This window comes from Carettochelys insculpta, chromosome 4, assembly GCF_033958435.1.
Source record: "Carettochelys insculpta isolate YL-2023 chromosome 4, ASM3395843v1, whole genome shotgun sequence".
Lineage (NCBI taxonomy): Eukaryota > Metazoa > Chordata > Testudines > Carettochelyidae > Carettochelys > Carettochelys insculpta.
The window spans coordinates 22,700,205-22,712,858 of record NC_134140.1 but is presented as its reverse complement, the minus strand read 5'-3'; the positions used below and the strand labels follow the sequence as shown (position 1 = coordinate 22,712,858).

The 12,654-nt window shown below is 46.1% G+C and overlaps 1 protein-coding gene across 8 annotated transcripts in view; it reads right to left on the bottom strand.

Annotated features, from left to right (window-relative positions):
- The window catches only part of ABLIM2 (actin binding LIM protein family member 2), a 229,230-nt gene that overhangs the window by 16,766 nt on the left and 199,810 nt on the right, over positions 1 to 12,654 (bottom strand). For all 8 annotated transcript variants that reach the window (XM_074992431.1, XM_074992430.1, XM_074992429.1 and 5 more), the window contains 3 exons: positions 12,173 to 12,227; positions 10,154 to 10,218; positions 9,917 to 9,997 (listed from right to left, as the gene is read on the bottom strand). In XM_074992431.1, the coding sequence (XP_074848532.1) occupies positions 9,917 to 9,997; positions 10,154 to 10,218; positions 12,173 to 12,227 (201 nt within the window). The remainder of the gene's footprint in view (positions 1 to 9,916; positions 9,998 to 10,153; positions 10,219 to 12,172; positions 12,228 to 12,654) is intronic.

The window sequence follows — 12,654 nt, the reverse complement described above, 5'->3', positions numbered from 1 at the left end:
CGTGTTCCGCAGCTGCACCATCGGAGGGCCCGGAGAGCGCCGGCAAGGTGTCAGTGGTCCCGGAGAGCCCACTGGGGCCATCGCTGCAGGCCAGCCCCTCGGCGGAGCACCGACCAGCCCCAGGGCAGGGCCGACAGCGGACCCAGCACCACCACCGGATGGCGACAGACCCCTAGCTGCTGGTGACCCTCTGGCGACAGCTGGAGGTATCGGAGCAGTGCCTGTGGATGGACGAGCAGCGCCTGCAACTGCAGGAGCGGGCGCTGGCCTGGCGCCAGGAGGCATGGGGGTCCTTTATGCACACTTTTGAGCGCATAGCAGACTACCTGGCCTCCATGCCACGCCGCCTGCCGCTCTGCCTGCTCCACCCGCTGTCCCACCGCCGTCTGCCACCGAGGGGCCTTCCGCTGAGGGGGACCTGGGGCCTGTTGACACCCACTGGCCGTTATCTGTCGGTTCGCCTGGCCCCCAGCCAGCCTCGGCCAGGGCTGAGGCCGAGGCAAGGGTTGCGCCCGCCAACCCCAAGCGCTGGACAGTAGGGGGTGCGGGGCCCAGGACGTGGCCCTCCCTGCCCCTTTGTACATATCCCCATTATTTTGTATATAGTTTGTATTAGACCCCTGTTATTTTATGATACCTGCCCCCCATGTAAATAGTTCTCCCCTTCCTTGTGTTCCACTATTTATCATATTATATATATATATTTGTAGTAATAATAAGAGAAATCATCGTTTTGTGGTTTCAAGAACAACAGGTCTATTTTCATTTGCAAGAAAAGTGGGGGGGGGTGCTCTTGGGTGCTCTGTGGTGTGGGCGTAGGGGCAGGGAGTGTTGTGGAGGATGGGGGCGTGCAGTGGGGAGCCTGCCAGCGTTCACCCCGCGGCCTGGTCAAAATGGGCCCGCAGGGCCTCCCGGACCTGGGTCCCTTCGGGGTCCACGTGGCGACTGGGGGCAGCGGGTGGCTGTACGTCAGCCCTGCCAGCCTCCACAGCCCAGCCCTGAAAGAATGCCTCCCCCTTGCTCTCCACCAGGTTGTGGAGTGCGCTGCACGTGCCCACAATCTGGGGGATGTTGGTAGGGCCCACATCAAGGTGGGTGAGGAGACACCTCCAGCGCCCTTTGAGGTGGCCAAAAGTGCGCTCAACCACCTGGCGCGCATGGTTCAGGCGCGTGTTGAAGTGCTCCTGGCTGGCTGTGAGATGGCCCATGTAAGGGTGCATGAGCCAGGGCCAGAGGGGGTACGCTGCGTCTGCGACGACGCAGAGGGGCATCGTGGTGTCCCCCACAGGGATCTCCCGCTGGGGGATGTAGGTCCCCGCCTCCAGCTGGCGGCACAGGCCCGGATTCCTGAAAACCCGGGCGTCGTGGGTGCTGCCAGGCCAGCCGACATAAATGTCCAGGAAGTGGCCCCAGCTGTCCACCAAGGCCTGGAGGACCACGGAATGGTAGCCCTTCCTGTTCAGGAAGCGTCCTCCACTGTGCTCCGGAGCTCGGATGGGGATATGGGTCCCATCCAGAGCCCCGAAGCAATTTGGGAAGCCCAGGGTGGCAAACCCCGCGATGGCGGCATCCGGGTCCCTAAGCTGCACGAGCCTGTGAAGGAGCAGGGCGTTGATGGTGCGGACGACCTGCAGGGGAAGGACATGAGAGAGCACCAATGAGGGGTGTGCAGGGTGTGTCTCTCACCCCCCACCAAGGGCTCCGCTCCCCCCCCCCCATGGGTCCTCTTACCTCCATGAGGACAGCCCCGACGGTGGCCTTGCCGACGCCAAACTGCTGGCCCACAGATCGGTAGCTGTCTGGAGTGGCCAGCTTCCAGACAGCGATGCTGACCCGTTTCTCCACGCTGAGGGCACGCCGCATGGTGGTGTCCTGGTGCCTCAGTGCGGGAGTGAGCCACTAGCAGAGCTCCAGGAATGTCTGCTGGCTCATACGAAAGTTCTGGAGCCAGCGGTCGTCGTCCCACTTGCCGAGCACCAGCCGCTCCCACCAGTCGGTGCTCGTGGGGTAGCTCCACAGCCGGCGGCGTGTGCGGCAGGGGAGCTGGGGGCGGAGGACAGCAGGGTCTGGGGTTGCTTCCTCCTCCCCTGTGGGCAGCTCCTCTTCCACGAATAAAAGGTGATCAGCTGCCTCCTGCATGGCATCGAGCAGGGTGAGCACTGCTCCTGCAGGGGCAGCTGGGTGGACCTCTGGCTGCTGCTGCTGCTGCTGCTGGGGGTCCATAACTGCTTCACCGAGGTGTGCGTGCCTATGGCTCTGCAGACCGCGTGCTGTGCAGACCGCGTGTGTCTGGGAGGAGCCCTTTAAGGGAGCGGCTAGCTGTTGCCCCAGAAGTGCTAGTCCGCCCTGTGACCCTGTCTGCAGCTGTTCCTGGCACCCTTATTTCGATGTGGGCGGCTTTGGCGTGTAGACGCTCCCCTGCAGCGCCTACTTCGATGTGGTGCTGCCCAACTCGATGGCACCAGCCCTGGAGGACGTGTAGACGCTATTCATCAAAATAGCTTATTTCGATGTCACTACATGAAAATAAGCTATTTCGATGTAGCATTCACGTGTAGACGTAGCCTATATGTCATTATTGAGCAGGAATAACAACCAACTTCAAATACTGGTGTCTGAAGGATGAGACTATAGAGATCTGGATTACTGTTAGTGTCTTATGCATGCTGTAAATTAACTCCAAACATAATTATACCATTACTAGCTAATTCTGTCTGTCTTCTTCATTGAACTGATATACAATAATTCCTTAATTTATAAGGTGTTTATGTCCTGGGCAACCTCTGTGTAAACTGAATTTCATATTGGGGGTGCGGGTGAGATCCCTAGAATTCCCATAGCTGGGGGAGTGGGCAGCTGGGGGAACTGTGTGGGTGGCAGCCACGTGGCCCTCAGTTTCTTGCAGCTGGGGGGCACACAGCTGCTTGCGATGCAGTTTCTCCTGGGACAAACCATGCTGCAAGCAGCTGTGTGCCCGACAGGCTCTCCCAGCTGGGGGAGCCATGGGCCGGGGGTGGTGGCTTCCGTTTGCACTTAACTCATGTCAATGCAAGTTAAGCGCAAATCAAAATCGCACTTCAAGGGTCTTCTGTACTATTTAAGCTCTTTCCTATCCCTTTCAGAATCACTCTTCAGAATGCTGTTTCATTCATCTTAAATTAGCACAGAAGTCCATATGATAAGCAACAACTCAAAAATTATTGAGCCAGATCCTCAGTTTCTGTCAAGTCACAGAACTCAATGATGTCTGTTTACAGCGAGTCTCTGGCCCATTCATATGAATTTAAGGACCCAGAGAACTTGTGATGTATCTGTGCATCATAAGGTCACTTGTTTTAGGCAATTCTAAAAGGTCAGTGTATTCGTTTAATGTTGGCATTAATCATGTTTTCTCTGCAAACATCAGGGACTGAGTTACATCAGCCTTAGTGCTGGTAGAGAACAAAGAGAAATAAAGGTCTTAATTCTGTCTCTCAGATGTACGTGCCTCAGAAGAAAGAATATATATTATTTTAATGCATTTATTTATATTTATTCCCAATTGCATCCAACTAACCTCTGGCTAAAGCCATATGTTGAAAAAACACACATTAAACAGGGAGGATTCTAAATCTTAAAACAGATTTCCTGAACAACTGAGGTGGGATTCTCAAAATCACTCCCAATGGGAGCATACAAGGGGTACCCTGAACTCTTCTGAAAACTCTGCCCCAAGGCAGTAATCCTTCTTAACACAGCCTTCATTGCAGCTTCTCTTAATTGGACCCTAAAGATCTAATTTCTGTCACTTGTGACTCCCTTTGTTCTTGAGGAAATATCCAGTACTACAGATTTCCCCTCACAACTGCGGAGAGATGAACAACAATGCATGATTTCTATAGCATCTACTAGAGACAACTGAAAACTAACAGTAAATTCCATTTCCCTGAAAAGAATTAAAGTCAATTTAAATCAGAACTGCTCAACAAACCCTGCTTGTTCAGAATCTCCAGCATCAACAATCATTGAGGCCTGGTAAAGGGATCTGAAGTAGTGTGTTTACAGACCTTAATCACATTGGACAAGGAGAGGTCATTTTCCTCTGCAAGCTTCCACAATGGGCCTGAATCTCCTCTCACCTCAGGCAGTTTGCTCTGATGCAAGTCCCACTGATGTCAGGGGAGCTACTGCTGATTTACAGCAGGGCAAGTGAGATAAAAATCAGGAACAGTGATTTTGCTTCAGTAAAGCTGGGGGATGCTAGAAAACGTAGATTGTCTTAAAAGATAAAGACTGAGATAGACTGCTGAATAGATGGATTATCTGTACCCTTATCACAGCTATTACAGGCACCAGTCCTTAGATGAAAGCTTAATAATAAGGGAGAGGAGAAGTAAGAGACAAGAAGAAGGTTTTCAGGTCTTTGCTCATGACAGCTCATGTTCCAAAGTATCTGTTAGTCTATAAGGTGCCACAGCACTTCTTGTTGTTTTTGAAGATGCAGACTAACTTGGCTACCCCTCTGATACTTACCTATCTGTGGTAATATATATCACCAAATACCAGGGCTGCTTCAGCTTACCACCACATTTGCCATTGCCTTGTTTGTAAGTGAGTTAATGACTTTCTCCTTTGCTACGAGACAAAATAATGATGAACCGACTTTCTGTACAAAGCCATTTAATCCAAGCAGTTCTCTAATGTAAAAAGAAGAAAAAATCCTCCACTTAGCATAGAATTCAACTGTCCCTTCTGTTTTGCCTGTCGCTATCATCCTATTAAAATACTGCTAATTTAATTGGTTAAAAAACTGCCAACTGTTAATGAATCCAAGATGTTGCACAAAGAACTCCTTTTCTCAGATGCACGCTTTAATGTAGCACAGCAACTGCCGGGATCAGTTGTCTGGTTCCCTTATCGCTTTCCTACTGCAGGTTTGAAGCGGATCTTGTTTATTGTTCTTTTGGAAATCACTATGAGATCTTTGAAGTGGTTGGGGTCTCAAGACTTTAGGCAGAGGCCTGCACCTGGTGTGAAGCGGGCTGAGCAACTTTAATGTTAAACAAACAGCAGCCCCAGCTGAGGACGATGTATGAGTTATTGACAATGGCAGCCAGAACATTCACGACCCATCCAAAGCAAACTATACATTGTCTTAAAAAAAAAAAAAAAAGAAATTTAGTGCAGTTCAGAGCAGCCTGATGAGTTTAAACAAAGATTCTATTCTTCAATGTACAAAAAAAAGATAAAAGAATGTTTTAATGTATAGTGTGTGTCCAGATGTGTGTTTTTCCCTTTTTGGACTCTTGCTTTTTATTACAACTCTCGTGCTTTGCTGTGCTCCAAGCTTAAAACAGCATACATCTAAGACATTTTGTTTCTTATAGTCAAATCAGTATCGCCTGCTGGATAATCAAATAAGAAGAACACTGAAGTGTTTGTAGAACAAATACCAATGCAAAGAAATACCAAAGAAATACCATAGGCCTATATATATATATATATATATATATATATATATATATATATATATATATATATATATATGGATGTTTGAAAAAAATTACCACAGTTTAGTCTTCATGCAGGAACTTGCAACTAGTTCAGTTTTCCTTTCTTTTCTGCACAAAGATTAATGTTTTTTTCTCCCATTTTATGGGCAAATATTGAATTTTTGACCTGGCACTTAATCCATTTACATGTGAAACCATTTTCAAGGATCAAGACCAGCAATCCCTGAATTTTTATTTCTCAATTACTGAATGAACTTTTAATCCTAAACTTAAACAACATCAATTAGTTAGTCCCTTAATGTCAAATCTTGGATTCATTATTCAGTCCTTACACGTACAAAACTTCCACTTATGTGGAATTATAGCTGGCCCTTCTCAGAACTTAACTTCAATACATGTATTTATGGTAAGACTTATTTGTTGATATTACGGATCACTTTCACGGTTTAGGATTCACACAGGTACTGAATCTGTCACCAGTGTGACTTAATCAGCTTTGAAGGAGATGTTTCTGATTTACATGAGAGTGAGTGACAGTAGGACAGGATCCTTAGACTCCTTGGAAACATAGGTTCAAATTCTAGCAAGATAAACTCACGTTTTTGATATGTTTGGGGTAGTTAATATAGTAACATGCATTTTCCCCGTGGGGTTCTTTATAAAAAACCTCAAAAAGCAAGGTACTGGTTGCTCAATGTAGGTATTCAAGATCCCCTGGAACCTCTTGTGAGTAGTGGGTTGCAAGAGTAATATAAAAAAAAAGTCTTCTCTCCATGTATTTGTAAAGGCTGTTGTTGGCTTTCACCCTCAAGACCCAGGAATGGCTGCACTTCACTGATATTATCTGTAGATATGTTTAGCTGGTGCAGTACTTTTGGATATAGATATGTTACACAGAGTAGATTTACATAGAACTTATTCCTACTATCTTTATCTTAAGGAAGACAAAACAATCTTCCATATCACTCTGTTGCTCATTTACTGGCTGCCCCTTTCATACCTACTGACCTCTATCATGACCAAAATCTCTTTTCAGTCAGAGGAGGCTAGATGTGACTCTATTATCAGCCTGTCAATATTATTCTGAAAAATGAATGGGAAGACATGAAAGTAACACAAATTGCTGCTCTTCAATGCTTTCAACGCTTGCTGATTTAGGAACTAATAACATCAAAACCCAAGAAATTGTCCAACAACTTTGAATCTCCTCACACCAGGTAGCCAATGACTCTCCAGGAACTTTACTCAACTAGCCCTGACTGGATTATTTTTGATTATATGGTCTATCAGGTGAATTAGAATACACCATAGTTCCCTGATGAGGGGATGGCAATCGGTACAGATAAAATTATTTTGTTCAGAAGCTCAATCCCCAGTGCTGATTGGCATGTGTTAGAAGTACAGCACTGTCCTTAACAACAAAACAATCATACTTGAGAAGCTGCCACACCAGAGTGATTTCATAGATTCAAACATAATATACTTCTATTTTTACCTTGGTGGTAATTTGCAGTTTCAACTTACATTTAATGAAAGTTAGATGTGATACTTCAAAATGAGATTTTATAATCTATTCCCAGTGGCTGATTCAGAGCCTAACCTTCACTTCCCAGCTAGAATAGCAATTCTGTTGGCCTTACCCTCTGATATAATGCAGTTAAAGTATACATTTATACATATATCTTCAAGCTCTTTTTTGTTTCTGTTTTGCATGTGAGAGACACATGCACACAGTTCTATAAAACAGACACCTTAACCCAGTAACAGTTACAGCCTGTGAAATGAAGGCACCATGTTGATTAACATGTCAAATTAGGCTGAAAATATCAAGTTTCGATTCTCCCCATAAAGCTTCCACATTTAGAACTTTTACTGGCCTCAGAAATTGTTCTGTTCATAGAAAAACTGCAGAATCAGGTCTTTTATTTATGAGACGTACTCCTGGGATTCTAAATGTTTGATATTGCAAGATTTTCAGTTTTGTCATGTTGTATAAATGCCCTGAAAGTCTGTAAGCTTTTCTTTTTCTCCATTCATAACCCAGTGTTATCAGATTATTTGAACAGGTTGAAACTCTCTTATCCAGCACACACTCATCCGGCAACATCCCTGGATCAGCACCATGACAGATGTTGCTAGACAAGAGAGCAGTTTGACTGAGAGATCTCCAGCTGTGTGGCTGCAGGGGAGCACTGCAGGTGGCATGGACCCCACTGGCAGTTCATTCTGGGAAGCCCCAGGGGCAGCCCTGGGACAGCAGCCAGATCAGGGAGCTCCACTACTGGAAGACCGGCTGGGGTCAGGGAGCCCCACTGCAGGGACTCCAGTCTGGGTCGAGAAGCCCCACTGAGAGGAGCCTGGCTGGGGTCAAGAAGCCCACCTGGAGCTCTGTTGGCAGCCCTGCAGCAGTGGAGAGCCCACCCAGGGCAGAGAAGACCTGCAGTATGGAGCCAGCCTGGGAAGCCCAGCTGGGGAATGGACCCAACTTGCAGCCTGGCAGCAGTGGAGAACTTGGCTGGCAGTCCTGCATGGAGCCCTGGCCAGAAGCCTGGTGGGAGGGAACCCTGGCAGTAGTGGAGCCCTGCAGCAGCCTGGGGAGAGAGAGCTGGCAGCAGAAGGACTGGTGGCTCCCTGCCCAGGGCATCCAGGAGGCCTGATCTCCCCTGGTCTGGCAAATCCCATCATTTGGACCTCTAAGGTGCCAAGGGTGCCATACAAGGGACCTGTACTTAGTACAAACATGAAAGTACTAAATAATTGACTCTTCCTTCAAAGGCACAGAGCATCTCTGGAAAATACAGCCTTGCACTCACAATATTCATTAATGCAGCGGTGTCTGATGAGAATTGAAAGGTCGTCACACTTCTAGTTGTCATCTTACTGTATTTGCCACAGCCCCACTTCCCCAGAGCCAGGCTCCCCCAGCCCCCTTGTAAATAAATGCCTCCCCCTTCCCCAGATCCAGGAACCTCCAGCCCCTCATTCTAAATTAATAACGGCGACTCACCAGAGCTGTTGCTGGTGCTACTGGAGCCCCCAGGGCCAGAGGAACTGCTGCCAGTGCCGCTTAAGCAGCTGGGTCTGCCAGGACTGGAGGAGCAGCTGGGAGCCAACATGGCCACCAGGGCTGGAGCCACTAGGGGCTGCCATCACAGCAGCTGGGAAGACACCAGGGCTGCTGCTGGGGCTGGACCGCAAGGCCAGAGGAGCATCTGAGGCCACTGCAGAGTGGGTGGGAATGCTGGGGCCACTGCTGGGGCCAGAGCCATTGGAGCTACCATGTGCTTCTCCCACTAGGGATGGGACACATGCGCAGGCAGGCAGCACTCATGTGTGGCTCCAGGAAGCGCTACATTTAAAGGCTCCAAGAGCCACATGTGGCTCCAGAGTCAGAATCACCACACTGCAATGTCCTGTTCACCACCGGTGGTGAGTGGCAAATGTACTGGACATCACGGCACTAACGTTATATTCACTAACTCATTTAGTTAAGAGATTGGTAATTTGAATATGAATGATATCGCCCAATTTTCAATCCCACAAGGGGCTGAGTTCCTTCAAATCCAATTGAAATCAATGGATGTTAAGAGGACAGTGTATTTTTCTCAGTGCTTTACAGAACAGGGCTCTCAGTGAACAATGCTGATAAGCACCGATGCCCAAATAAACAATTGGTACACAACACCAACAAACAACTAATAAACTTTTATAGATCAGCTTTTACCCAGATAACAGTTTTCAAATACATAAAAGGTTGTTACATGGAGGAGAGTGAAAAATTGTTCTTAGTCTCTGAAGATAGGAAAAGAAGAAATGGGCTTAAATTGCAGCAAGATAGGTTTAAGTTGGCCATTAGCAAAAACTTCTCTCAGGGTGGATAACGGCTGGAATAAACTTCCTAAAGAGATTTTGAAATCCCCATCACTAGACATTCTTTTTTTACGAACAGGATAGACAAACACTTGTCAGGGATAGTCAAGATAAAAAATAGTCCCGCCATGAGTGCTGGTGACTGGACTAGATGAGGACAATATGACTTCTTCTAAGTTCATTTACACCAATGACCAATTGTAGGTCAGTTAGGCTATGTCTACACTAAGCAAAGTAAGTCGACTGCAGATACACAATTCTAGCTATGGCAACTGTGTAGCTAGAATTGGCGTGCCTGCACTCGGCTTACTTGGCTGTCAATTATGAGCAAGGTTGACAGGAGTTTCTCCCTTTGACCTGCCTTACAACTCACATCTTGCAAGGAGTATAGTGGTCAGCTGCAACCCCTGAAAGGTCAATTTCATGCATCCTGACTAGATGTACTGAATTGAACCCCAGAAGATCAACCTTGAGTGGGTCAATCTTCTGGGTAGTGTAGAGGTAGCCTTAATGAATGAACAAAACAAGGATTTCAAAAGCCAATGTTTCCCTACCTCCAATCTGGTCCTGTCCACATCCTTCGGCAGCTTCACACGAATTCGGTTTGTTACAATAAGTGTTTCATACGGATAGATCTGTTATAAAAAGAAACAAAGGCATGAACTCCAGCAAAATGTGCTCCACTGCATGGCAACATAGGTAACTTACAAATTAAAAAGGTACATACTTGCATCCATATTTGACATAAATATTTCACATGGACACAATAAGGAAAAAGGAACACATTTAACCTTGCTAGGAAGAGGTGAATCTGAGCATTCTCCCAGTGTTGGCATGGCACTTCTTACCTTGTACTCTGTAAGAAATGGAAAACAGTTTGATTTGTTTAGAATACATAGGGTTCTTTCAAGATTGCATTTGTGAACAGTTGGCAGAAAAATGTTGCATATTACTGCATTTCTCTTGATTCCTCAGCTAGCTTCTAGATAACTGCACATAAGGTAACTTCTGACCCCGGTGGCCTGGAGAGACCTAATAGTATCCATTGCTGAACAATGATGCTGGAAAGATGCACCAAAAGCTGTGACAGAGGCACATGCCATGGGTTTAACAAAAACAACCTATAGAGGAAGTTGGAAATCTTTCTTCTCCAGTGGGTTGTTTGTGAGTTAACTCAGCGTCTTGTCTGAAAGCTCCTCTCTTATTGCTCCTTCCTGAAAATCATTAGAACTTACAGATCACTAGCCTACAGTCTTGGAACATATCAAAATCATCATCTTAACAGAATGTTCCAAAGTGACAACACCCTATATTTGGACCAAGTGAAGTGAAAGGAACGACTACAGTGAGTATAACAAAGGTTTTTTTTTGCTGTTTGTCCTAGGGCTAGGGGGTTTCAGCTAGCATGAGACTGCTAGTTAGGTCAGTGTTGATGGATATTCCACCAACCCCCATAGTACTTCGATGCTTGGAAGGGCAACCAAGAGAGTGAAGAGTCTGTTGTGGAACCACTGCTACCTAAAATATCTAAAATCAGAGATGAAACTTTTCTTTAAGGCTATGGTCCCTTATCTAATCAGCTCCTGAGATGAAATTAAGGATCAACACAAAGACCTAGAGCAGGGGCCAGCAACCAAACTACCAAGAAGAGCCATTTTTTCAAATTCATTTACAAAATCGATAATTCAAGAGCCACAATGCATCTGAATACTGTACAATATGGTCCTTAATAAATAACATCAAACCATACTTTTTGTAACCCTTGTTTTAAGAACAGTACACACACAATGATTTGTATCAGTTAGAAAGTTTTAAGTTACTTTCACCTCCCAGCCCCAGGCTTAATCCCTCTTAGCCAAATCCACCCTCCTCCCCAGAATTAACCTCTCTCAGCCTCAAACCCAGGATTAATCTGCCTCAGCCCATGAGTTCCTCCGGCTGCATGCACATGCACGCACTGCCCTGCTCCTCCCCACCACCTCCTTCTCAGTGGGGCTCTACAGCTTCAGCATGGGCAGACTAGGCCACCTGTCCCCGCAGCTCTCCTGCTCACTTCCCCCACCTGCAGCATGGGTGTCTCCTTGTCCTGCCGTGCTGAAATAATGGAACTCAATTTAATTGGTTTAATGGCCATATCCCTCCCGCTGTCCTGCCAGCCATTAAACCAATTAAATTTAGTCCAATTATTTAATTGATCACAGTGTAGGAAGCCACAAGAGGAGTTAGCAGTGGCAGCACCCAGAGCTGCAAGTAACTCCTTAAAGAGCTGCATGCAGCTCCGGAGCCGTAGGTTGCAGACCCTGATCTACAGCAAAACCTAAGGGGAGGAGGGTATTTTCAAAAGAGCTTGCATGATTTAAGAGTTCTTCCTTGAACTTTTTGGAATATCCTGCTCATTGTAAGTGCAGTTAATGTAGACAGATACCTTGTGTTGGGATCCTGCTAAGGTTTAGGTTCCACTGTATTATAGTGATTAAGCACAATGCACTCTGTTGGCTAGAATGAATTTTCTCTAATAATAGAGGAAAATGGAAGCCATTGCCTGGTGCTGGGGATACTGGGTCAGACTGAACTTATGACAACAGTACTCTATTTGGGCCTGCTGTTCTCAGTAAGATGAAAAAATAACAGCAGCGGCAGCTGATTCTCCATGATAGACCAATTGCAGAGCTGTGCTATCACCCAGCCATTGTTAACAGAGCCATGAGAGGATCTCACAGGGTAACAACAGTACCAGCATGTTAACTAACCCCTCCAAAGAACAAAAACAATGAAAGACAGAAGTGACTGAAAATCATATCTCCAAGTACCTCTCGTCCCCCAACTGGCATCTTGGTCTGTTTCATATTGGCCCATACTTGCAGTCTGGAAGAAAATGAAACAAACAGTGCAGCAACAAACTAAAACAAAACAGTCAGTAAAGCCCTGTAGATGGAAATAAAAAAGCCTACCTGTATAATCAAAATACAAATCCTTTAAAGTATATAGTTTCATTATAATACAGCCTCACTTTTCCATGCAGACAACTGAAGTAGCTGCAAAATAGCTCAGTGTACCAATAGAAACATATGCATTATCAAATCAATAATTTTCAACTATGGAGGTATGTTTTTCAACATACTTCTAGAAGATACAAGTCCAGAGCCTGAGCATTTCTAGGAAATGCTGCTAGAGAATCTTTGAAATGAATGATGGAGTTCACTATTGCTGTGTATTTTATGTTGAAGGTGCTCTGGTTGCATGGCAACATAAAAAATATGATTAGACAGACTGAAGACCAGATTCTCAATCC